The sequence below is a fragment of the Opisthocomus hoazin genome, chromosome 16, assembly GCF_030867145.1.
Source record: "Opisthocomus hoazin isolate bOpiHoa1 chromosome 16, bOpiHoa1.hap1, whole genome shotgun sequence".
NCBI lineage: Eukaryota > Metazoa > Chordata > Aves > Opisthocomiformes > Opisthocomidae > Opisthocomus > Opisthocomus hoazin.
Window position 1 is genome coordinate 21,480,592 of NC_134429.1, and position 24,752 is coordinate 21,505,343.

At 70.5% G+C, this 24,752-nt stretch overlaps 2 protein-coding genes across 10 annotated transcripts in view; one reads left to right on the forward strand and one right to left on the reverse strand.

The window, feature by feature from the left end:
* Nucleotides 1-51: 51 nt before the first annotated feature.
* Nucleotides 52-18,714, forward strand: KCNAB2 (potassium voltage-gated channel subfamily A regulatory beta subunit 2). Of its 5 annotated transcripts, none has more exons than XM_075437300.1 (16): nt 52-118; nt 6,560-6,678; nt 7,006-7,047; nt 14,263-14,306; nt 14,659-14,696; nt 14,858-14,937; nt 15,176-15,220; nt 15,366-15,410; nt 15,482-15,525; nt 15,630-15,716; nt 16,853-16,938; nt 17,116-17,236; nt 17,322-17,416; nt 17,599-17,719; nt 17,797-17,885; nt 18,285-18,714. In XM_075437300.1, exons 2-16 carry the CDS (start codon nt 6,602-6,604, stop codon nt 18,372-18,374), a joined length of 1,104 nt encoding a protein of 367 aa, XP_075293415.1. In that variant the 5' UTR covers nt 52-118; nt 6,560-6,601; the 3' UTR covers nt 18,375-18,714. The 5 variants fall into 5 exon arrangements, with proteins under 5 accessions (XP_075293415.1, XP_075293414.1, XP_075293417.1 ...); XM_075437299.1 differs by lacking the exon at nt 52-118 and adding an exon at nt 2,041-2,370; XM_075437301.1 differs by lacking the exon at nt 52-118 and adding an exon at nt 2,780-2,850.
* A 2,900-nt stretch (nt 18,715-21,614) lies between these two features.
* The window catches only part of CHD5 (chromodomain helicase DNA binding protein 5), a 29,887-nt gene continuing 26,749 nt past the window's right edge, over nt 21,615-24,752 (reverse strand). For all 5 annotated transcript variants that reach the window (XM_075437107.1, XM_075437104.1, XM_075437105.1 and 2 more), the window contains 8 exons: nt 24,320-24,457; nt 23,993-24,101; nt 23,676-23,808; nt 22,955-23,150; nt 22,471-22,631; nt 22,105-22,219; nt 21,936-21,986; nt 21,615-21,661 (listed from right to left, as the gene is read on the reverse strand). In XM_075437107.1, coding sequence (XP_075293222.1) covers nt 21,979-21,986; nt 22,105-22,219; nt 22,471-22,631; nt 22,955-23,150; nt 23,676-23,808; nt 23,993-24,101; nt 24,320-24,457 — 860 coding nt within the window. In that variant the 3' untranslated portion in view covers nt 21,615-21,661; nt 21,936-21,978. The remainder of the gene's footprint in view (nt 21,662-21,935; nt 21,987-22,104; nt 22,220-22,470; nt 22,632-22,954; nt 23,151-23,675; nt 23,809-23,992; nt 24,102-24,319; nt 24,458-24,752) is intronic.

Below are 24,752 nucleotides of genomic sequence, written 5' to 3' on the forward strand. Positions count from 1 at the left end.
TTGCATGCGGCGGGAGAGGCGGGCGGCGCGGCCAATCGGCGGCGGGAGGGGCGGGGCCGGGCCTGCCCCCCACGAGGGCGCCGCGGCGGAGCGGTGGGGAGCGGCGGACGGCGGGCAGGTGCGGGGGGCCGGGGGCGCGGGGGGGGCGATCGGGGCCGCGGCGGGAGCGGGGGGGAGGGCGGTGGGGCCGCGGGCCGAGGTGCGGTGAGGCCGTCCCGCCCCATGTCCCGGGCATCTCCCCCAGCGCTGCCGGGCGGGGGGCGCGGGGGGCTCCCCGATCTCCCTCCCGTGGCCCCGGCCGGGGCTGGCGTGGCCGGTGGTCCCCGCCCGCACGTCCCCGTCTCCTCTGCCCCCCGCGGAGCCCCGCGCTGAGCCGGGCGGAAAGGGCTTCCCCACCCGGGTGGGCGGCCGGGGTCGGGGGTCCGGCGGCCCCGACGTGGCGGCGGGGGGCGCAGAGCCGGGATCGCCGCGTGCTGCCGGGGTGCCGGGTTCGTCCCGCAGCATCGTCCCGGTCCCGCGGCCGGGGCCGCCGGGCCACAGCGGGGACGAACCCGTCGCGTTCCGAGCGAAGACGGCGGCTTCTGGAGAAACGGCCTCGGGCTGCGCCCGGCGAGGGGCAGATCGGGTGGCAGGAGAAATGTCTTCACTGCGGGAGCGGTGCGGGCTGGGACGGGCTGCGCGGGGCGGTGCGGGATCCCCGTCCTGGGGGGGGGGGGCAGAGACCTGGCAGGAGTGGCACCTGGGGACATGGCTGAGCAGGCACGGTGGCGTTGGGTTGGCGGTTGGACTTGGGGGGGTTTCCCAGCCTTCATCGCTCCGTGAGTCGTTCACCGGGCTGGCACGCGGGGTCGTTGGGAGGGAGGACCCCCCCCCCCCGTCCTCCCGCGACCCAGCCGCTGCCAGCGCTCCCCTTGGCCTTCCCTCGGCCCGCGAGCCGCCCTCCAGCCTCGAGTTTTTGAGGCTGTTTCCCGTGCAACGGGCGAGCCCCGTCGGTGCCGTGCCCGCTCAGCCAGCGGCCGGGACGCGGGGCTGGGGCGGCTGACGCGGCGTCCTGGGGCTGTTCGCACCGGCGCCGCGGGCTCCCGTCCCGCTGAGAGCCTCCCATCGCGGGGCCAGGGAGCCAGGCCGGGTCGCTGCCGGCTTCGCGCAGGTGGGGCGTCGAGCCAGCCGGCCGAAAACCATGGGTTTCTTCCCAAAGCGTCACCGGGAGCCGCGGTGCTGTGCCGTGGGTGCTGTGCCGGAGCCGGCGGGCTGGGCAGCGTGCATCCAGCGTCCATCGCCTGCGGATACGCATCGCACGCGTGCAGCGGTTTTCCAGCTGGTTAGCAAGGAAGGCCTCTGCCGGCAGCTGCCCGTGGAAGATACGCAAGAGCTGCGCTTTTTTTGTTATTTTTTATTATTATTTTCATTTTCACGAGGAGGTGGCGGGGCCAGCCGTCGCCTCCCCGCTCGTGGCGTGTGCGGGTCCGTGGGTCGGACGCGCGGCTCCCACCGTCTGCCAGGGCCGCGGAGCCGCCACCGCGCTGGGGAGCGCTCGGCCTTCCTCCTGGGGTCCTCCTGGGGTGTAAAGCGAAGAGCGCTGCTGCCCAAGCTGGCAGCCCTCACCCCTGGTCGCTGGCTCGGCCTCTGGTTTTCACGTTAAATCCAGCCGCCGGTGCCGTTATGGCTGCAGGGTCACAGTGCCGTGCTGCCGCCGGAGACCAGCACGCTCCGGCTACCGGGGTGTCCCCGAACCGCGTGCCCCAGGGTGGGTTTTTTACCCAAAATGGCCAAAAAGCAAAATCCGCGGAGAAGGGGCGGTGGGTGCCCGGCGGGACGCGGCACCTGGGCCGGCCCCGGTGCCGGACACAGCCCCGCCGCAGCGCCCGCGGCCGCCCGGCTGTCATTTCTTAAGAAAAACACCCAGCGTGCTTTAAAGGCACCCGCCGGTGGGAGCGTCCCGGGGGGCTGCGCGGGGGGGGGGGTGCCGGGCGGCAGCCGCTCGCTCGCCCACGCGCTGCCGGTGCCGGTGCCAGGCTGCGGCACCGACACGGTTAAGGCGCCGGCGGGATCGGGAGCCGGGCTGCGCGCCACAGCCGCACGCCACCGCCGAGCCAAACTTGCCGAGTCAGGACGTGAGAACGGCAGGGACGGCTCTGCGGCACCGGCGGGTGCCACCGCGTCCCGGGGGCTCTGGTCCCAGCGACGGAGTGGGAATGGGGTAGGAACCGGCACCGCTGCCTTTGCCCCCGGCCGTCGCGGCTGCTCCGCACCAGCACCGGTGCCGCTTCCCGAACCCTGCAGAGCCTGCAGCTGGGCTTTTTTTATTTCCATTTTATTTCTGTTTGTTTGCTGCCTGACCACGCGTCTCCGTCGGAGCACCGGAGCCAGGTGGGTGCGGCGCTGGGTCTGCGGTGCCGCGGCAGCGGCTGGGCCGTGCGTGGCCGGCACCCCCGGCTCGCTGGGAAGGGGCGCGCGCGTCGGGGTGCCCGGCAGCGTGATGGACCCCCGTGCTTTTGCGCCGGCGTCCGCGGAGGCAGAGCGGGAATAGCCCCGTCCGACGCGCCGCGGGTGGGTTTGGGCTGTGTCACTGACTCCGGCAGCCGAGCGGCGTGGTCACGGGTGACCTCACGTGCCGCAGCGGAGCCCCCAGCGCCTGCCTTGCTGGTGGCCTCCATGACCGGGAGCCCGCGGCGCGGCGGCTGCTCTGCCGCAGAGCCTTCCCCGGGCAGAGGGAAGGGGCAGGGCTGCGGCTCTGCGGATCCCTGCGGCGCCGGGCTGCGGGCTGGGGGCCGCGAGCGGGCGGGGGGTGCGCGGGGCATGACCGGAGGTGCTGGGCAGAAAGCCGGCTGCAAGCCAGAGCAGAGCAGCGTGAGTACTCGTGCTGAAGTCACCTTTCCCGCAGCAGGGGGGGGGGTGGGGGGGGAGCAGGCATTTGCTGGGGGTTCTGCTTGAAAACTGGGTGAAAAAGGGGTGGAAATACAGGAAGACGTACCTGGAGTGGGGAGATGCTCAGCGCCGTCGCCCTGCATCCCTCGCCTGGGCAGCTGGGAAGGACGCTGCGGTGCCCGGGGCAGGGGTCCCGCGGCTCCCCCCGCCCCAGTGCCTCAGCCGCGGGGGCTCGGGCTCGTCAGTGGGTGCAGAGGCTTCGTCCCTACGTTCAGATTAATTCTGCGTGCAGCTTCACCTCCTCTTGCTCTGACGGCAGCGTGTCGGGGAGGCTGCGGTCCGCAGAGCGTCCCCCGGGCCGGCGCAGCAGAGCTCTGGCTCCCGGGGGCTTCCCGGCCGTGAAGCTCCCGGCGCCTCAGCGCCCGCCATCCCGTGCCCCGTCGCGCTGGCTGGGGATGGGAGTGGGGCCCGGCGGGAGCACAAGGTTTTGGGGCATCCTCACACCCAGGTCCCAGGCGCGTCCCGCGGAGGAAAACGCTTTTCTTCCCTTTCCGAGCGTCGCCCTGCAGAAACTCCTGCAGCTGCGGACTCGTGGCTGAGTTCTGCTGAGGAAGATGAAGGTGCAGGAGTGGTCTCGGGGAAGCACCAAGCTGCCGGCGCGGAGGGGACCGGGCTTTCGGCAGCGCCTTTGGCTGCAGGGCCTGAGGGGTGGGCTGGTCGCAGGGCCCGGGATGCTGCGGCTCCTCGGGGCGCCGAGCCCTGCCCCGTGTGCCGCTGGTCCAGGCAAAGTCCCTCCAGCGCCACCGGAGACTTGCCAGCCACCGGTCCCCCCGGTATCACCACGAGGTGACGGACGAGGGGTGTCGGGTCCTGCTGAAAACTGCAGGAAAAAAAAATCAAAAATTGAAAAATGAAAACTGAGAGCTGAGCTCGTCGCCCCGCAGATGCCCAGGACGCGTAACAGAGCCGGCCCGAAGCCCGGCAAGAAGTCTGGGTCCGGGTTTGGGGCAGCGCAAGCCGGGAAGCGGCACGGCTGCCCCCACCGCGGCTGGGGCGGGGGTCCGGCCGTCCCGCCCGCAGGCAGCCCCCCAGCTCGCTTCAGCTTCGTTACTGCCTCTAATTAAGTGATGCTGGATGGGCATGAAGCGGCTCGGGGAGCGTGCCCGCCGGTGCCCGCGCCAGCGGCCGCTGTTGACCCCTGCGTTGGTGCCCGCTGCCAGGCGAGAGCTGCGGGGGTGACCCCAGCAGCCCCCCCGGAGAAGCTGGGGGTCGCGGTGGCTTTGGGGGCTCGGCAGGGTCCTGCTCGGGGCACGCAGCTCCCTCCTGCCCTCCCAGAAATAAACCCAGCTTTGCCGAGCCCCATCTCGAGCCCCGGCGCGGCTGCAGTGCTCGGGGGAGCGGGGAGATGGGGCTCGGCCGGGGGCTGGGGGCCGCGGTGGGGCCGGGGGCTGCGGCGGGCGGGCGGCTCTGCGGGGACGGGCTCGGCTGCCGCAGCCGCTGCCATTGGGCCGCGTAGGCTGCAGGGGCTGCGCCGGGCTGCAGGCATGCCTGCCGGGATGCGGAAGGGATGCGGGATGCAGGCGTTCGCTGCTGGAATTCGGGAGGGACGCAGGATGCAGGGATGCCTCCGGGATGCGGGACACAGGAGGGATGCGGGATGCAGGGATGCCTGCCGGGATGCGGGACACAGGAGGGATGCGGGATGCAGGGATGTCTGCCGGGATGTGGGACACAGGAGGGACGCAGGATGCAGGGATGCCTGCCGGGATGTGGGACACAGGAGGGATGCAGGATGCAGGGATGCCTCCGGGATGCGGGACACAGGAGGGACGCAGGATGCAGGGATGCCTGCCGGGATGCGGGACACAGGAGGGATGCAGGATGCAGGGATGCCTCTGGGATGTGGGACACAGGAGGGATGCAGGATGCAGGGATGCCTCCGGGATGTGGGACACAGGAGGGATGCAGGATGCAGGGATGTCTGCCGGGATGTGGGACACAGGAGGGACGCAGGATGCAGGGATGCCTGCCGGGATGCGGGACACAGGAGGGATGCAGGATGCAGGGATGCCTCCGGGATGCGGGACACAGGAGGGACGCAGGATGCCGGGATGTGGGACACAGGAGGGATGCAGGGATGCCAGCCAGGGTGCTGGAGGGATGCGGGATGCAGGAGGGATAAAGGCACACTGTGCTGGGATGCGGGAGGGAAGCAGGATGCAGGCATGCTCTGCTGGGACGCAGGGGCGATGCGGGATGCAGCACGCCGTGCCAGGACGCAGGCAGGATGCGTGCCAGGACACGAGCACGCTGTGCAAGGCCACGCTCCCGCTGTGCCCCAGGCAGCCGGGGAAGGGACCCCAGAGATCTCTGCGTCCCCATCCGGGGGAAGCAGCAGCCCACAGCCTGCAGCACCACGGTGGCACGTCACCGGCCGAGACAGAGCAGCCACCTCTGAAAATCAGCCCCAGTTTTGTAGACAAGCGCTGCGGTTTTCTGTGACACCGGGAAGAGCCGACAGTGCTGCAGGATCAGGAGCGGGAGCGGGGCTCCAGGGGAGTCGTGCTGGATGCCCCAGCATGGGGATGGGGACAGGGAGGGTTGGGGGTGCCTGGGGGTGACTCCCCGTTTCCCACAGAGCTCCTGCACCCCGCTCACGCAGTCCCGTGCAGGCTGCAGGAGAAGCTGAGGTATTCTCCTTACCTTGGCGTGTTCCTCGCAGAGGGACCCTCTGGGGGCTGCCTGAGTGATGAGCACCGGCCAAACGGGTCACTTCTCAGGCCCGTGTTTCTTCACCATTTCCTGATGTGTCGTAAGACCGCTCCGGCGCGGGTCGGTGCCTCGCTGCTGCAGCTGGGTGGGCCCGTGGCATGCCCGGCTTGCCTCCTGCGGGCAGCGAGGCGGGCAGCGAGGTGGGCAGCGAGGCGGGCAGCGAGGCGGGCAGCGAGGTGGGCAGCGTGGTGGGCAGCGAGGCGGGCAGCGAGGTGGGCAGCGTGGTGGGCAGCGAGGCGGGCAGCAAGGTGGGCAGCGAGGTGGGCAGCGTGGTGGGCAGCGAGGCGGGCAGCGAGGTGGGCAGCGTGGTGGGCAGCGAGGCGGGCAGCAAGGTGGGCAGCGAGGTGGGCAGCGTGGTGGGCAGCGAGGCGGGCAGCGAGGTGGGCAGCAAGGCGGGCAGCGAGGCGGGCAGCGAGGCGGGCAGTGAGGTGGGCAGCAAGGCGGGCAGCGAGGCGGGCAGCGAGGCGGGCAGCGAGGCGGGCAGCAAGGTGGGCAGCGAGGCGGGCAGTGAGGTGGGCAGCAAGGCGGGCAGCGAGGTGGGCAGCAAGGCGGGCAGCGAGGCGGGCAGCGAGGTGGGCAGCGAGGCGGGCAGCGAGGCGGGCAGCAAGCAGTCCCGCTCTGCCCTCCCTGGGAGCCCCAGAAGTTTGGGGAGAGCGACCGAGCTGGGGAGTCGTTGGCGCAGGGCAGGGGTGGGACGGGTTTGGGGTCGGCGGTGGGTCAGGGTGGGGGTCTGGGGCTGGCAGGGCCGCCGTGCTGTGCCACGCCGTGCCATACTGTGCCGTGCCGTGCCTGCTGCTGCCCGCGCCGCTGCCCGCGCCGCACGCCCATCCGGCTCATGAGCTCCTGCAACAGGAAGCGCCGTCATGCGTGCGCCCCAAAAACCCCTGTTTCTTCCTCTTTTTCTCTTCCCCTGCGGCAGGGGTGAGGCGGCGAGCGGCTCCGGGGAGCCCAGGCTGGCTCCATGTATCCCGAATCCACCACTGACTCCCCGGCGCGACTCTCGCTGCGGCAGACGGGCTCCCCAGGGATGATTTACAGGTAAGGGCACGGGGCGGCCCCGCGGGGGCTCAGCGGGGCGTCACACCCAGGGCCGCAGCACCCCGAAACCTGCCCGGCATGCTCTGTGCAAAATCCTCCAGGACTGCGAAGAGCCAGGCAGCGGCAGCAGGGGTTCTGGGTGCTGACGCCTGTTGGGGGAAGAGCGGGTGCTTTGGGGGAGCGCGCCGGTGCCCGCTGCACCGCGATGCGGCGCAGGCAGCCGCCACCGACCCTTCCTGCGGCCGCCGGCTGCGCCGCTCGGCCCCGCTCCGCCTTTCTAACGGGGCTTGTGGCATCTCTCTTCTTTCTCCCCTTTGCTGTCGGAAGCGCGAGGTACGGGAGCCCCAAGCGCCAGCTCCAGTTCTACAGGTAACCCAGCCCTTCCCCCTCCCCAGACTCCCCCCGGCAGGCGGCTGCGGCCCGAGCCCCGGTGGCCCGTGCCGCGTCCTCGCCGGCTCGTGGGTTTGGCAGCGCCGCGGGGACCCTGTGTGCGCGGCTGGGTCGGCGGGGCCGTCGTCGCCGGGCTCGGCAGATGCGGGATGCGGACGGGATGCGGGGCACAGGGATGCTCTGCTGGAATGCGGGAGGGATGCAGGATGCGGGGATGCCTGCCGGGATGTGGGGGGCTCGGCTCGGCTGGGGGGCAGCGTCCCGCACCGGTGCTGCGCCGGGAAGAGCCCGCCGGCTTTTCCCGAGGGCGGCTCCAGGAACCCGGCCAGCCGCGCCGCTGCTCCTGCCATTACGAGAAGCGTCGTTAAGTGGTACAGGAGGCAACACTTCCCCCAGTCCTCTTCCCGCCCGAAGCGAAGCCGGCACTCTTCCCCACGCAGCGTGCCAGCGGCCACGGCGCTGCTCCCGGGGCCGCGGCAGCCCGGCGGTGCTGGAGCAGGTCCAGCCCAGCCGCGGTGGGGCAGGGGACGGGGGGCAGCCCCCCAAGGGGAGCCTTGGCCTCCCCGCCCCGTCCCCGCGCCCGGCGGCAGGAGGGGAGGCTGCCCGGCGCCGGGGTGGCTCGGCGGCACTGCCAGCGCGCCGGTCCCAGCGATGTGCCACCAGCACTGCCGAGCCCGAGCCACGGGCGGGCTTTGGCTGCCAAACCGGCCAGGCGCAGCCACGCGCCCGAACCGCTGGGCACATCTGGCGTGAGAGGCTCCCGAGGTGGCAGCGGGAGCCACCCTGCCCGCGGGCTGCCCGTGTCGGCCACCCAGCCCCGCGCCGGGGCTCCGGCCCGCAGGACCCCCCATTTGGGTCCTGCCGCAGCCCAGCGCCAACCCTGCCGCGGTGGGGACTGTGGGGGGCTGCGTCCACGCAGGGCACCGGCTCCGCTCCCCGACGGCCCCCACCGCCCTGCGTGCCAGCCGCGTGGGACCTGGCCCCCGTGGGACCTGGCCCCCGTGGGACCTGTCGCCGCAGGGCGAGGGCCGGCTGCGGGCAGAGGCAGCGATGCCAGCGTTGATGAAGCAGCAGCGCATCCCCGGGCTTTTAGCGAAGCGGCCATGAATAATTTAGCTCCCCTTCGCAAGGAAGAAAATCCCCTAATAGGGCTAATGGAGCGCGGCGAGAAAGCTGGGCTCTGGGGGGCCCAGCGCAGCCGCCAATTGCTTTGGACGCCAAGCGCCGACACTCCCCTAATGCAAAAAAACCCAGCAGCCTCGCGTCTCTTATAGCTGCCGCGGGGCAGCCCGGGCGCCCAGAGCTTTGCTGGTGGTGAGCAGCGTCCCTGGCGCGCGGGTGAGTCGGGGACGGCGAGCGGGGACGGGCACGGCCGGCGGCACTGCGGGCAGCAGGGAGGATGCGCTGCGCAGGGAGACTCGGGACCTGTCGCCTCGGGGAGGTTCGCGCTTGGGGCTTGGGGTCTTTTTGGTTTCAGGCCGGCTGTTGGCTGGCAACAGGTTCCCAGCTTGCCAAGCCGGGCTGGACAGGCGCCTTTCCCAGCACCCGCCTGTCGCCGCTTGTGCCCCTGCCGCGCGCGAATGGTCCCCTGGTATCCCCCAAAGCCGCTGTCCCGTCCCCGTCCCCGCTCCTTACCCGCACGACAGCCTCTCCCGGCAGCGCCTGCAGCCCCGTTGCTCCTCGCCCCTCCGGCAGCATCGGCGTTCCTGCTAACGAACGGCCATGGACGAACCCGCTGCCTCCGCGCCGTCTCGCCGCCCCGCGCCGTTGCTCAGCTGAAAATCGGGGAGGTGTCGAGATGCGGCGGGCGGTGGATTCCGCCCCGTCCCAGCAGCAGCCCAGACCGAACGCCCGGCTCCGCTCGCTGCAGCCGTCTCACTGCAGCACGGCCGAGCGGTGCGGCCGGCTCAGGCTTCTCCCAGCCACTGTCGGGCAAGGGGTGAGAGGGTCCCGCTGGGGACGAGAGTTTTCCCCCGATGTTGTGCCTGTGCCCGGCAGAAGCCACCGGCGCTACCCTAATTAAACCCCCCAGCGCTGCCCTAATTAAACCCCCCAGCCACGGAGAGGGGCTGGTGCCAGCTCTGGACTCCGGCTTTGAGGCGCGGTGGGAAGAGGAGGCGGATGGCCGGGGCTCAGTCTGGCTTTGCCGCAGGAGGGGGGTCCCCTTCCACGGCTGCCTGCGTCCCCGAGCCCCTGCTGCGGAGCAGGAGCAGCACCGAGGGTCTCCGGCGCTGGGCATGGCAGGAGGCCCCGGGGCTCCGGTCGCCCCTGCCAGCGGCTGCTCCGTGCCGTCTGGGTTTCCTTCGTCTCTCTCGAGGTCACACCTCGATGGGAGAGGGCACGCTGCTTTGGGCTCCTGCTACCGTAAATCTGAGCTTTGCGGGGAAAGGAAAAACCACCGGTGGGAGCCCGGCCGGAGCCTGGTGCCAGCGCAGCTCTGGCACGGCGCACTCCCGGCTCCCACTCCGGCACCAGCGCGCGGTGTTGGCCCCAGTCCCCGCTCCTTCACCCAGAAGCTGAGCGCGAGGGACGCCGCAGAGCGCGGCAGGGAAATCGATGCCGGTGCCACCGCCGGTGAGACCGCGGCCACGGCGGCAGCGAGCCCCTCCGGCCCGCCAGGAGCCCGCCCTGCGGCAGGCTATTTTCAGCCGCCCGCACCGGCTGCGAGTTTGCTGCCTCGGCGGCGGGGAAGGTGTTGGCTGCTGGCACGGGTTGCGGCAGCCTGACGCAGGCATGGCAGCCGCTGGCAAGCGCCCACGGCCCCTCTGCAGATGCCCACCCTCCCCGGGAGCCCCCCAGGGCCGCCTTTCCCATCCTGACCTCTCACGCCCGCCGGCACACAGTGCTGGGTCCTCACCGGCGGCACTTGTGCCACCGCTCACCCACCCCAGCCGGCTCCCGGGGCCGCCATGTCCCCCGTGGGGATGCAAACCCGTGGCAGCGAGCTGGGAGGCTGCGGCAGCGCGAGGGGCTCGGGGCGGCCGTGGTGGGCACCGCTGCAGCCCCGGCTGCCCATCGCCGCCCGGCCGCAGGCAGCGCCGCGTCCCGTCCCCGCCGCGCGGCCGCCCTCGCCGCTCCTTTCGCTCCCCGGCTCCCTCGCCGAGGCTTTGCTCCGCTGAAGTATGGCTTTGCCAGCGTCCCTGCTCCCCGTGCCACAGACCCGCCGCAGACCCCGGGCGCCGGAGCGTGGTGTCGAGGCGGGGCACCATCCCAGCTCTCTCCGTAGCATCGCTGAGCGGGCGGCGGCGGCAGGGCCGGCGCGCAGAGCCCGCGCTGGGGCAGCGGGATGCTCTCCATGACGTACAGCGAGAGCCTGCGCAGCGTGGCCAGCCGGCACCCCCCGGAGTGGGGGCTGCCGCCGGCCCCCCGGCCAGCCGACGGGCTGGAGCTGCGGCGGCTGCGGGACGTGCGGGCGGCGGCGCGGGCGAAGACGCTGGAGGAGTTCCTGCGGACGCACGGGCTCTCGCTGGCTGACAGCACCGCCCGTGCCACCGGCATGAAGTACAGGTGAGGCAGCGCCAGCGCCCGCCAACGCGGCCAGCGCGGCGAGGGCCACGCGTGCCGGGGCCGAGGTGCGGGGACGGAGCAGGGGACGCTGCCGAGCGCTGGGAAAAGCCTGGCCTTGGCCGATTCCCCTGCGCGGCGCCGGGGCCGGGAGGAGCGTGCCCTCGGCAGGAGGGGCGAGCTCGGTGGCGCGTGCCGAGAGGCTGCGCGGGAGCCGCGCCGGGGCCTCGTGCGCGCCCGGTGATGCTCTCTGAGCTGCTCACCTGAGTTAGCTGGTGGGACGCCGGACGTGCGAACGCGCTCCGTGCGCTGAAAGGTCCGGTGGCGGGAGCAAGCGGCGGCAGAAACGCGGTGTCCGTCTGGCGAGCGTTGCTGGCAGAGCTGGCGCGCCATGAATTTTGCGTGCGGGTCCCGGGCACGGCGCGAGGCGTCTCGGGGTTTCAGCTGACTTTTGTCCTCTGCGTAACGGGGCCGTCGGCCACGGCTCCTCCGAGGGCACGCGGCTGGATGCCCCAGCGCGTCCCGTCCCGCGCTGCCCCGGCGTCACCGGTGGGGCGATGGGCCGGGCACCCCGATAACCCGGCTGGGGCCGGGGGTGGGGGGCTGGGGACGGCGGCTGTTCGCCCCTGAGAACATACAGGGGTGCCCCTCGCCCCCGCCCGCTGCGGCGAAGCCCCGGGGCCCAGCGGCTCTGCCGGCTCCTGCCGCGCTGCGGGTCGGGTTCCCCTGCGCCGCCATGACAGGGGTAGCATTTCCACCGCGGCAGGAGCCCATCCAATATTCATGGGGCGGTTATTAATTGATGAGCAGAGCCTGGCCCAGGCGCCCCGGGCGATGCTCCCCTGGGGGGCACCCGCTGCGGGACGGGGCCCGTGGGGATGAACCCCAGAATCCCTGAGGTCTCCTGCTCGGGGGGATAGGGATGCACCCCAGAATCCCCGGGGTCTCTCCTGCTTGGGGAGGGGGAGATGCACCTCAGAATCCCCGGGGTCTCTCCTGCTTGGGGAGGGGGAGATGCACCCCAGAATCCCCGGGGTCTCTCCTGCTCTGGAGGGAGGGAACGCACCCCGAAGTCCCCGGGGTCTTTGCTGCTCCGGGGGGGAGATGCACCCCATAAGTCCCTGGGGTCTCTCCTGGTCGGGGGGGGGGATTCACCCCGAAGTTCCCGGGGTCTCTCCCGCTCCGGGGAGCTGCCCGCCCGCCCCCGGGATTACCGGGCTCGGGAGCTTCGCGCCGGGGGGAGCCGCGGAGGTTGCGAGGTTTCCCGTGCGGTCGCGGCCGAACACGCGTGATTCCCCCGCCAGCCCCCCCGCAGCGGAGGTGGGGAGGGGCCGTGGGAGCCAGGCGGACCCCCCCCCCCCCGCATCCCCGGTCCCGCCCCGGTCCCGGCCGGGCGCTGCCCGCCCCCGGAGCAGGGGGGGGGGGACCCGGCTCCCGCAGCTCCCCCCCCCCCGCGTCACGCCGGCGGGAGGAGCTCCCGGCGGGGCGGGGGGCTGCGGGGGGCTGCGGGGGGGCCCGGCAGCATGCAGGTCTCGTTCGCCTGCTCGGAGCCGAGCCTGAAGGGCCGCGGCGCGGAGGAGCGGCTGTCCCGGCAGAGCGCCGGCAGCCCCGGGCCCGGCTCCCGCGGCCGGTTCCGCGCCGTGGCCATGGTGGCCCGGAGCCTGGGGCAGCTCTCGGTGCAGAGCGGGCCCCCCCCCGGCGAGCCCGGCGGCCGGCACCCGGGGATGAAGCACCGGTAGGAGACGGGGCTGCTCCGAGCCGGGGGGGGTGGGCTTGGGGCTGGGGAGGGGCTGGGGGAGTCGGGGGGGGGGTCTGCACCTCCCGCATCCCCGGCTCCTGTCCTGCCCCGCAGCTCGCTCGGTGCTGGAAGTGCTGCCCGGGCGCCGTTCGCTCCGGGATGGGGGCTGGGGGGGGGGGCACTAAAATCTGGGGTGGGATCAGTGGGACCCCCAGTGCCTGCCGAGCCCCAGGGGGTCCGAGGGTCTGCACACACGAATCTGGGGGCTGCTGTGGCATCGCGACGGGGCTGCCGGAGAGTCGCTGCCCGGCGAAGCGTGCGGGCAGCTGTGAGCCAGGATTCGGCCCTCGGCCGCCCGCGGGGGGGCTGGAAACGAAGGGCAGCGTGCGCACGGTGAGCCCCCCCCAGCCAGCACCCACTGGGTTACGCACCCCGCGGCCCTGGAGCTGGAGCGCAGTGCTGGGGGCTCCCCGGGGTGAGCATGCACCGGGGTGTGGGGCTGGGGGCTCCCCGGGGTGAGCATGCACCGGGGCGTGGGGCTGGGGGCTCCCCGGGGTGAGCATGCACCGGGGTGTGGGGCTGGGGGGTCCCCCGGGGTGAGCATGCACCTGGGCAGGGGGCTGGGGGCTCCCCGGGGTGAGCATGCACCGGGGTGTGGGGCTGGGGGGTCCCCCGGGGTGAGCATGCACCGGGGCACGGGGCTGGGGGCTCCCTGGGGTGAGCCAGGTCCCCTCACCCGGGCGCTGAGGGGGGGTCTGGGCCATCCCCCTCCGGCTCTGGGACGCTGAACCCTGGCAACAGCGGCGCTGGGGCCACGCGATGTAGGATCCGCCGGGTCCAGGGGTCCCGGGCGGTGGGTGACCGGCTCGGGGGTCCCGGACGGCGGCTGCGGGGAAGACGGTGGCACAGGGGGGACACTCGGTGCGACAAGGCGGGACGGGCAGGCCGTGGCGTGGTGCGGGGGGGGCCTGGCCCCCCGCTATCTGCCAGCGTCTGCGTTGTGCGACCGGGCGAGACGCGCTTGGGCGGCAAAGCCGGGAGCAGCGAGGTGCTGCCCGTGCCCCCCACCGCTCCCCCCCGCTGCGACCCCCGCCGCGGGGGCTTCGGCCTCGAGCAGCCTCTCCCGGCCACGCAACGCTCTAAAAATAACGCGGGGCCGGGGGGGAGCGCCCGCGCCTCCAGATGCCGGGCGGGAACGCGGCGGCGCGGAAGGACGATGCCCCGGCTCGGGTCAGCCCGCGCGTCGCCGTCGGACCGCGGCCGCTCGCTGCCCGGCTCGCCGTGCCCGTGCCGCGGTGCCTCCCGGTTGCTACGCGACACCCGCGCGGGCGAGCTGCCGCGGCTCACCTACACTTTATTTATTTTAACGCTCGTTTGTCGAGCCTTTGTCATTTTTAACGAGAAACTGGCTCTCCGTCAGCGCGGCGAAGGCGGCTGCCAGCCCGGCCCCCTTCCCGAAAGCTGTTCTGCGGCGCCTGGTGCCAGGGAGGCTCTCGGGACGCTCCCGAGCACCCTCTCCCCGTGCCGCGCTGCAGAGGACGGGCACAGCTCGTGCTACGCGTGGGGTGCTCCGGGCCTGGCCGCCGGCGTGCCCCTGCCCCGTCGCCCCGTGCCGGTGGTGCTGCCGGGGAAGCCGGGCACCCTGGCCGCACCGCGGGAGCCGCTTGAACCGGGCCACTGCCCTGTGCCGCTCTCGATGCCCCTCCCGGCACGGCAGCGGGTCCGCGCGCGGGGAGCGGCATCGCTGCGCCGGCGCTGGGCACGCCTGGCCGGGACACTTTGTCACCGGTCACGGGGGGACACGCTGCGGGACCCTCCCAGGCAGGCACGGGCACGGGGACAGGCGCAGGGACTGCCACCACACGTCCCAGCCCAGGCGGGCGGCACGCGGCCGCAGGGGACGGCGTCCGGGGGCTTTCTGGCAGCTTCGCTGAGCGGTCTCTGTCTTCCAGGAACCTCGGGAAGTCCGGGCTGCGCGTGTCCTGCCTGGGGCTGGGTAAGTGCCGGGGCTCGCTGCGGCCCTTCCCGCGGCTGCGCCCGCGTCCCCGGCTGCGCCCGCGTCCCCGGCGACGCTTGGCGGAGGGGAGGAAGGGGTTTGCCTCCGGCGCGCGGCGGGTTCGAGACACGGCCCGCAAGTTGTCAAATCGTTTTCTCTTCTCCTCGGCCGACGCGATAGGAAGCGACCGGGCTGCGCCGGCAGCGCCGTGCCGCACGCGGCAGGGCCAACCGCGGCCGCCACGTGCCGGGGCTGCGCGGGGGAGCTGGGCTGGGCGCCGGGGGCTGGGGGGGGGGGGCATTCGGTGCCCACCACGCTGACTTACCCCGCGCGCACCCTCTCTCGTCCGCAGGGACATGGGTGACTTTTGGAGGGCAAATCACGGACGAGGTAAGGCTGGCGCGCAGACCCTCCCCGGCCTTTCCCGAGCGAAGCGGGGAGGGCACGGGGCCGGCAGAGCCACGGGTGCTGTCTCGGTGCACGAGGCGTGCACCAGCGCCTGTCAGCTCTCAGCCGCCCCCCTCGCCGACCCCCCCGCTCTCCCCTCGCAGATGGCGGAGCAGCTGATGACTTTAGCCTACGACAACGGCATTAATCTCTTCGACACAGCAGAAGTCTACGCCGCCGGCAAGTACGTACCCTGCTTCGGCGGCGGCATGCGGGGTCTCGCCCTTCGCCCCGGCCTCTGGCACCCCCGAGCTGCGGCAGCGCTGGGGGTCTCCCGGGTTTGGGGGCTGCCAGGATGGGGCTGCGAGCGCTTGCTTGGGGGGCGATGGCTCGTGCGGCCCCGCGCTGCCCGTGCCACACAGCTTCTCCCGCCGAAGCATTTCATCTCCGTAGCCGGCAGCTGGTGTCCCCTTCTCTTGTAGGGCCGAGGTGGTGCTGGGGAACATCATCAAGAAGAAGGGGTGGAGGTAAGCCGGAGCCCACTCCGGTGCGGCAGAGCCGGTCGCCGTGGTGCGATGCGCCGGGGAAAGCCGGCAGAGCAGCCCCGGGCGTGGGCAGGGAGCGCGGGGTTCGCGGGTGCCGCCGGCGGTGACTCCCTCCGTCTCCCTGCAGACGCTCCAGCCTGGTCATCACCACCAAGATCTTCTGGGGAGGAAAGTAGGTAGCGTGCCCGCCCCGCGGCAGAGCGGCCGGAGCGCGCCGGGCTCTCACCACCGATCCTTTCTCAGGGCCGAGACGGAGAGGGGCCTGTCCCGAAAGCACATCATAGAAGGTAGGGAGGCTTGCCGGGCGCTGCGGCCCCGGTGCCAGGCTGCGGCCGCCGCGGCTGCCAAGCGGCCGGCAGCACAGAGCCTGACGGTCCCGCCGGTGCGGCAGGGCTGAAGGCGTCGCTGGAGCGGCTGCAGCTGGAGTACGTGGACGTGGTGTTTGCCAACCGGCCGGACCCCAACACGCCGATGGAAGGTGGGTGCCGCGCCGCGGGGCCGCGCTCCTCCCTGCCGCCTTCAGTCGCCATCGCAGTTGGTTTGCGCCAGGTTTTTATTTCAAGGGTGTTTTCCCTTCCTGAGCAGAAACCGCTCCTCTGCTGCCACGGTTAAGCCCCTGCCACGGTTAAGCCCCTGCCACCCCCAGCCCGGCACCGGGACCACCCTCGGGTCGTGGTGGGCGCGGGTTGGTGCCATGGCGGGGGGTCTCTGCCCCGTCCCAGTGAGCTGCTCGCTCCGCTCCGCCGGCAGCAGCCGACTTTGCGCTCTCTAAATCTCTCTTTTATCACCAGGGGACCCATTTAGTTCCTCCAAGTCCAGGACTTTCATCGTAGAAGGTACTCCCTGCCCGCACTCTGCCCGCCGGCCGCCTGTGTCCCAGCGGCATTTCCTGGGGCAGAGCCCCCCCTCCTCCGTGATTTCCATCCCTGCCCCAGCAAACCCCGCCATGAAGTGCACAGGCAGCGGCAGCACAACACAAACACACCCTGCCCCTTCAGATCAAGTCAAGGGGGAAAAAGCGAAGCGCTGGCGGCTCCCCGGCCCCGCCATCCCACCGCCGCGCCGCGCCGGGGACCGCGGCAGGGTCCCTCCGCGCCGGGGCAAAGCGCATGCTCCGGCGCCGAGCCTCGCGCCCCTTGCTGTCCCCACTGCCCGCCTTTGGCTGCAGAGCGCGCCTTGGCTTGGCCCAGCTCGCATGGCTCGGGGCCGGCTCCCCCGAGACCCCGCGCCGGCTCCCCCGAGACCCCCACGCCCGCCTCCTGGGTCTGGGCATGGGGACGATGCTTCAGGTCCCTCGCCCTGCCGCGGTGCCGGCGCGGGAGCCCCGTGGGGCCGGGGCCAGGAGCCTCGGGCTGCTCTCTGTGCCGGGAGAGCCCTGGCATCGCTGGTGGCATGTCAGGGTCGGCCGTGGTCCCCGGCATGTCCCAAGCGGCTGCTCCCTCGGTCCCCGTCCCGCTTCTCTGAAAGCAGCCTCCGGACGCAGCCGCGCTCCTGCCTGGCCCTCGGCGCTGGGGAGGGGGATGCTCGGCAGCCGTCGGCGCGGCGCGAGCCCCCTCCTGCCAGTGCAGCACCCCGCTAACGCCCGCCTGCCACTCTCCCCTTCCCTCCCGGCAGAGACGGTGCGAGCCATGACCCACGTCATCAACCAGGGGATGGCCATGTACTGGGGGACCTCGCGCTGGAGCTCCATGGAGATCATGGTAGGGGCCCGGGGGCGGCCGCGGCGGAGCAGCCCTGGTGCTGCCAGTGACGCTGATGGGATCAGACAGCGCCGGCGGGAGCCGAGCGCCTGCCGGGGCCCTGGAGCCTGCACGGCTGCTCGGGGCTGGGCCGGGGGGCTCGGGGCAGCGGGCGCTGAGGCTCCGGGCTCTTGGCAGGAGGCGTACTCGGTGGCCCGGCAGTTCAACCTGATCCCGCCGATCTGCGAGCAGGCCGAGTACCACATGTTCCAGCGGGAGAAGGTGGAGGTGCAGCTCCCCGAGCTCTTCCACAAGATAGGTACAGCGGCGGGGGTCCGGCCCCCCCTCGCACGGCGCGGGTCCCCGTGACGGCAGCATCACCCCCCGCTCTGCTTTGCCCCCAGGCGTAGGAGCCATGACCTGGTCCCCGCTGGCCTGCGGCATCGTCTCGGGGAAGTACGACGGGGGGATCCCCCCCTACTCCCGCGCCTCGCTGAAGGTGAGCCTGGCTGGGGGGGGGGGGGTCGCAACGGGAGGGCAGAGCCGGGGGAGCGGGGCCAGGGGCGTCACAAGGTCCCTGTGGGAGCAGGAGGTCCAAAAGCCACGACCCGGGGAGTGTGGGGACGCCCTGCCTGCCCGCGGTCGCGGTACCCCGCAGCGTGACAGCCCCCCGCCCCGCAGGGATACCAGTGGCTGAAGGACAAGATCCTGAGCGAGGAGGGCCGGCGGCAGCAGGCGAAGCTGAAGGAGCTGCAGGCCATTGCCGAGCGCCTGGGCTGCACCCTGCCCCAGCTCGCCATCGGTAAGGGGCCGGGGGGCCGGGGGGGACGCGGGGGGCGGCCGGGCCACGCTCAGGCTCTGCCCTTCCTCCTGCCCCAGCCTGGTGCCTGCGCAACGAGGGCGTCAGCTCCGTCCTGCTGGGTGCCTCCAACGCCGACCAGCTGATGGAGAACATCGGAGCAATACAGGTCAGCGCGCCGCGCCGGCAGCCGGGGGGGCTGCGCCGCAGGGACGCGAGCGGACCCCGCTCACGGGGCTGCAACGGGGCCGTGCGTGCCCACGCGGGGTTCACTGCCGCCGCAGTGCTCCCGCGCGCTCCCGCAGCGCCCAGCCCTGCAACGCGCGCTGCGCCGTGCAGGAAAAGGAGGTCGCGAACCTGGCTCGAAGCAAAGATGATGGGTTTTTGCCTGATGCGAAGCCGAGCGGCGGAGGAGGCAGGGGATGAGCCCAGCCTCGGCTTTCCGTAACTGGGTCAACTCTGCCGGCAAACTGGGGCTTGTCGCGTCGAGGTGGCGGGGTGGAGGCGGTGAGCGCGGCGCGGCTGCGGCACGACCGCGACTCCCAACGGCGTGCCCTGTCCCCCGCAGGTCCTTCCCAAGCTGTCGTCTTCCATCGTCCACGAGATCGATAGCATCCTGGGCAACAAACCCTACAGCAAGAAGGACTACAGATCCTAAGCGCGCGCCCAGGCGCGCCGCGCGGCCCCCGCCGCCCGTTCGCTTGCTTACGCTTCGTTGGAGCCAAGTGGAGAGCGTGGTCTGCGCCGGAGCCGGCGCTCCCGCCCGTCGTGCCGCGCCTGCCTGGCGGGGCTCGGGAGCGAAGGGGCAGCTGCCGGCGGCGAGCGCGCGAGGGCAAGCACCGAGCTGCCCGGCCGCCCTGCCCGAAGCCGCCGCGGGTGCCGCCGGCGCGGCGTGGGGACCCGTTGCATGCGTCGGTGCCGCCCGGCGTCGGAGGCGGTGGGCGTGCGAGCGGGTGCTGTACGCCACGCGGCCGACAACACGAAGCTGTTCCCCAGGCTGCGCCCGGCCCTCAGCTCGGCACCACGGGGGCTGCGGGAGGGTCCGGGGGTGTGCGTGGGCGCGTGTACCCGGAGCCACGCGCCCGCCCGTGCGGCTGAGCGCACAGCTGGGAGCCGCTGCGCAGGCGCGAGGGTCCGTGCCCACGTCCCTGCAGCGGTGGTCCCACACGGACGCGTCGCTGCACGCGCACCCACCAGCTGCGGTGCGTCTGCCCCCGCCGCCGCTGCGCGGGGCCACGCAGAGCTGTCTGTCCCTGCCGTCCCACCCACCCTGACGCAGGCACCAACCCCTCTCTCTGTAGATACACGCGTGTAGGTAGGTGTGCACGCGTCTGTAACGTGTATACAGACAGATGCAGCCCTGTGTCTGTCTGTGCAGACACACAGCTCTGTCCAGGTGCCCAGCGACAGGACAAGGGGCAACGGGCACAAACTGGAGCAGAGGAAGCTCCAGCTGAACCCGAGGAAGAACTTCTTCCCTCTGAGGGTGACGGAGCCCTGGCCCAGGCTGCCCAGGGAGGCTGTGGAGTCTCCTTCTCTGGAGATATTCCAGCCCCGCCTGGCCGCGGTGCTGTGCAGCCTGCTCTGGGTGACCCTGCTTGGGCAGGGGGTTGGGCTGGGTGACCCACAGAGGGCCCTGCCAACCCCCCCCATGCTGGGATTCTGTACAGCTGTACATACCTGCCCATAGATGCAGACAGACAGACGCGTTCTCGCCCACGGGAACACGCTGCCGTGGCTCCGTCCGTACGTGTGTGTACGCAGCCACCTGCGCACACCGCAAACAGCCATGTACGTCCGTGCGTGGATGTACGGGTGTGTGTCCGTACAGACCCAGCTGCAGGTGTGTCTGTCTCGACACGCAGCCATCTCTATACTCGCAGGGACGCCTACGCGTGAACACACGCCTGGACGCACGCGGAGGTCCCGCTGCTGGTGGTTTCGATCTCGCTATAGACAGCTCCCTGCGGGAACACACCTGTCTGCCAACACCCATACACATCTGTACCCACACGCATACACACACACGTGTCCCTATGCACATGCACACCCAAGTATAAAAATGAGAAATTTAGCTACAAACCCGTAGCTCTGCGCATAGACGTGTGTGTATGTGTGCGCGTGTTTGTCCACTGCGTGTGGAGACACAGCTGCCAGAGTGCGTCTGTGCGTGCCTGGATGTGTGTGGACGCGGGGCGCAGAGCGTACAGACACACGCACACACGCAGTCTCGCACAGACAACGCGTCAGAGACCTCACGCATCCCTCCGTGTACACACACACACACCCCCACCCCCTTTAGATGTGTCGATTTATCTCTGCCCATACCTACATACCTTCATCGATAGAACTACACAGATGTTTGTATGCATATATAAACATACATACATGTATAAAACTACCAATAGATGTGTATCTGTATACACACGTGCACACTGTATATGTGTAGCTATAACCACACACCTTCAGCTCTACCAATTTAACCTACACTTACGTATAAATGTATAAAAAGTAAAAATACACATGTATATGTGTATATAAATTACAAATACATATATTCATGTCTATATACACATATACACCCACATATATGTGTATATACTCCAATATAAAGGCAGATCTATACATCCATACCTACGTGTATATATGTGCCTGTGCACCTATACCTATATATATACACTGACACATGCATACATGTACACATGAACAGACATGTATTAAAATTACAAATACATTACACACACACGTGTATGAAAATACAGATGTGTGTGTATACACACCTGCACAGACAGAGCTGTCCCTAAACACCTACAGCTTCAGCTCCACCTACGGATCAACCCCTCTTTACGTATGCTTATACGAAGATACACGGGCACGCACGTATCTGAAAATGGCGATTCTGTGCGTACGTACACGCACCCCTCGGTCTGCAGAGGTGCATACACACGCGTGTGTAGGTTACACAGACGGATGTACACACACCTACGTGTACATGCACCCACACAAGGATTCCAACACCCACCTACATCCCCCCTGTCCGTGTCTGCCCGTGAGCGTGTGCCGGGGCTGGGGGCTGCGGCTCTGGGGCCATCAGTGGAGCCTGCACGCGTGTGTGGGTGTGCGTGCGTGTGTGGGTACACGCGTGCGTGTGCGGGACGGCACGAGGGCTGACTACAGCCGGGACCCCCCCAGAACCCCCCATCGCCACCAGTGCAGCCGCCCTCGCCCCCCCAGCCACTCACCGCATCCTTCCGAAAGGATTTATTAGACACAGAGAACAGAAACCGGGACACACGGAGCACGGAGCGCACGCGGGGCCTTGCTGACAGCTGCCGTCAGCCTCCGGCGAGCGGCCGCTGCCGCGGCGCAGCCGCTGTCCCCACGCTCGCGGCCGTCCCCGTCCCCGCTCCGGCCGTCCCCCCGCCTCGCCCCCACCGCCTGCCCCGAGCCCAGCTCGCCGGGACCCCAGCCTCGCCGCAGCCCCGCTGCCGGGACAGGGATGGGGCTCTGGCGGGAGCGGGGCGGGCAGCACGCATGCACTTGCTCAAACACCACAAGGACGCAGAAATGGAACCGCACGGGGAAGCTCGGGAGCGGGAGCCGGCTCGGCCCCGGGCGCGGGAAGCGGGCGCCCGCCGGCCTCCCCTCCCGCCCCACACACGGCAGCAGAACCACACACAAACACCGGGACCACCTCCCCTCTCGGCTCGGCCCACCTTGCCCAGACAAACTCTTCAAGTCTTCCATAAGAAAGTGCAAAGAATGTACACGGAAATGAAGCCCCGTCCCAGCCGCTCCGGCCACGGCGGGGGTCGCGTCGGTCCAAGCACACGAAGCGGGAGAGCGCGGCAGCAGCTCGTCTTCCACGCAGGACACGCCGCCGCGCTTCGCCTGCCCTTCCTGCGGCGACGGGGCGGCTGGGGCCGGGGAGCGGCCGGGGGGCTGCTGCAAGGAGAGGGGCGAGCTGGCCGTCAGCCGGGCTCCGGACCCTCCCCGTGCCAAAGGAGGGGCAGGGGGAGCGCGCTGACCCCCCGGGCAGTGACAGCCAGCTCAGGCATCCGGCCCCAGGGCTTTGGGAAGGAGCCGGACCCTGTCCCCATCCCGGCTGCTGGAGCCAGACAGCCCCGAGCAGAGCCCCCGCACGGCCGCCCACCCCTGCGCGTGTCTGCACGTGTGGCCCCCGAGCCCCCCGCAACCGAGGCAGCGAGCGCAGCCTTACCTCAGCCGGCAACGGGAGCTGCGGAGGAGACCGGTGGGAACGGCTAAATATCTGCGACGAGAGAGGAAAGGCCTGGCTCGCCCATTGCCCTTGGGACTGCTCCCGGCCCACGCAAATCCCCCCCCCGAACCCCTCTGCCCGGGAGCGCCCGCCTGAGAGCCCCACGTACCGGTCACGTAGGGTCCCAGAGGCATCTGGCTGTAGTTGACGATCCCGCCCGGCCCGGGACCTCGGAAGTTCGGCCCGAAGCTGTTGCTGTAGATCTGGGATGAGCCGAAGGAGCCCTGGGGCGGCAAGGAGGGAGAAGAGCTGACCTGCAGCCCCAGCCCCACGGCGGGGCTCTGTCCCTGTCCCCATTCCCGTCCCCATTCCCATCCCCATTCCCATCCCTGTCCCCGTCCCCATTCCCGTCCCCATCCCCATCCCTGTCCCCGTCTCCATTCCCGTCCCCATTCCTGTCCCCGTCCCCATTCCCATCCCCGCCTCTGTCCCCATTCCCATCCCCATCCCCGTCCCCGTCCCCGTCCCCGCTGACCTGCTGGGCGCCCGGGTCCCCGCGCGTGGCCAGGCGGCTCAGGATGCTCCGCTCCGACATCTGCAGCCGGGCAGCCACGGGCGGGATGCGGGACAGCATGGAGGGCAGGCGCGTCACGTCGGCCTTCATGTCGCTCAGCAGCTCCTCGAGCTGGTTCAGCACTGCGAGCAGAGCCGGGCAGCGCTCAGGCCTGGGGGGGGACGCCCGCCGGACCCCCGGCAGCGGTGGGACCACCTCCGGCATCCCAGCCCCGGGGAACGGCGAGCTCCAGCAGCCCAGAGCCGACGGCAGAGCGCTGCAGACCCCCCACACCGGTGGCAGCAGCGGCGTGCAGCGTCCCGCTGCCCTCGACACGGCACAGCGAGCTGGGGACTGGCCCGCAGCTCCCAGCCCAGGGAACACGAGACGGGGACGACCCCCGGCTGGTCCCGGCAAACCCCTCCCGGCCCCGGGGCCGGCTGCCGCCCCGTCTGCCCGCACGCACCCTTGTGCAGGACGGCATTCGCGGGCTTGTTCCCCGCCAGGGACTCTTTCGAGAGATGCTGGTGGCTCTCGGCAAGGCACTCCACTTCAGCCAGACGGGCGTTCAAGGCCATGGCCGGGTGACTGGGGTCTTGGGTCATGTTGAGGTACGCAGCCCGCCGCAGCTGCTCCTCGATCACCAGGGCCTGCTCCAGCAACTGGGAGGTACAGGAGGGGAAGGATTCAGCACCAGAGCCCACACCAGCATAAACCAGTACCACTGCACAGGCTCCAGCTGCCCACGGGGCTTGTGCCAGCAGAGCCCCTGCCCTGCCGGGCTCCCCACTGGGCTCGCTCCCAAGAACCCCTGGGGGAACAGGCTTAGCCCTTCTCTCTTCTTAACCCGCTCAGACACCGAGCATCCCAGAAAGGGATCTGGGCAGCATTTCCACAGCCTCGCACGTGTCGGGAGCAGGCAGAGCACCCGCCGAGCCCACTCAGAGAGGAGCCCGGGGCAGGCAGCCCCGTCCCACGCACCGCGCCGCAGAGCCTGCCAGCTCCCCAGGATCACGCCCTGGCTGTTGGGAGCCCGCTCTCCTCCGGCGACCACAAGCCCCTCGCAAAGCCCACGGCCACTCCCCGCTCTGCTCCCAGCAGGCACGGGCGGGCTCCCCTCAGCTTTGGGGTGCTGCTCTGGTCCCCCCCGTCGGTAAGGACTCACCAGCCCTGGACCTGCAACTCGCCTTGAACCGCCGGGCAAGGAACTTGTTCTTCATCTCGAGGTAGTTCCCCTTGTGTATCTCTGACTTGAACGGCTCGTTGAGGATCACGTAGCGCGGGTCGTTCTGGATGTCCTGCCAGCGGGCGTAGCCGTGACTGGCGCGGAGGGAGCGTCAAGGGAAGAACCAGCCAACGACGGCGTGCCCACGCCCCGCAGCGACACCGCTGCCAAGCCCCCTCCCCGCTCGTCCCCGCAGCCCCCCCAGCTCCCGCGCCCCGCAGAGGCCGTCCTCGCCTCGCCGCCTCCCCACCGCCCGACGGGACGCACGTCGAAGGGTACGTGACAATGCCTGCCAAGAGCCAGTAGTCGTGTCGGCGGTGCCAGATGTCGTAGATCTTGCCAGAGGAGATGGCAGCCCTCTCCTCGTTCTGCCACAGCGTGTGCAGCTCTGCGGACGCGGAAGCGAGACAGCCCGGTCAGGCAGCGGCGCTGCCGGGGACATCACACAGCGCAGGGCGAGCAGTGAAACCTCCCAGGCAGCCACAGGCACGGCGCAAAGCCGAGACAGCGTGCTGCGAGGCGCAGCCCCAGCCCGCCCGCAGCCGTCTTACACGGTTCGCACGTCTTGCACGGGCTCAATCTACGACGCCTGTCGCTTGCTCTTACCTGTGAAGCCACCGTCAGCAATGTTGAACATGAATCGGAAGCTCAGGTTTCTGTCATCCTTCTTTCCATCCTCCTCTTCCTCTTTGTCACCGTTTTGCTGACCCTCGCTTTCCTCCTTTTCCTCCACCTTGGCGTCCTCTGCTTGGCAAACACAAGAAATTGCGTCTGCCTAACCGGACCCTGCTTTGGCAGGAGGGTTGGACTAGATGACCCACAGAGGTCCCTTCCAACCCCTACTATTCTGTGATTCTGTGAAAGACCGACCGGCGCCGTCCTTGCCCCATCAGCTGCCGGAGGAACTCCCCGCTAAAGCCACTGCTGGGAAAGCCACCAGCCCGCTCCTTGCTCCACCGCAGCCGACCATCTGCCCCTCCCAGCAGGGCCCACTGTTTGCGCAGCTCATACAGGCAGTGCCCACCGTAACGGGGTCTTG

Coding starts and splice junctions, on each gene's coding strand:
- KCNAB2 (XM_075437298.1), top strand. CDS start 12,096: ATGCAGGTCTCGTTCGCCTGCTCGGAGCCGAGCCTGAAGGGCCGCGGC. Junction 17,237..17,321: donor CGAGCTCTTCCACAAGATAG/GTACAGCGGCGG, acceptor CTTTGCCCCCAG/GCGTAGGAGCCATGACCTGG. Junction 17,886..18,284: donor AGAACATCGGAGCAATACAG/GTCAGCGCGCCG, acceptor TGTCCCCCGCAG/GTCCTTCCCAAGCTGTCGTC.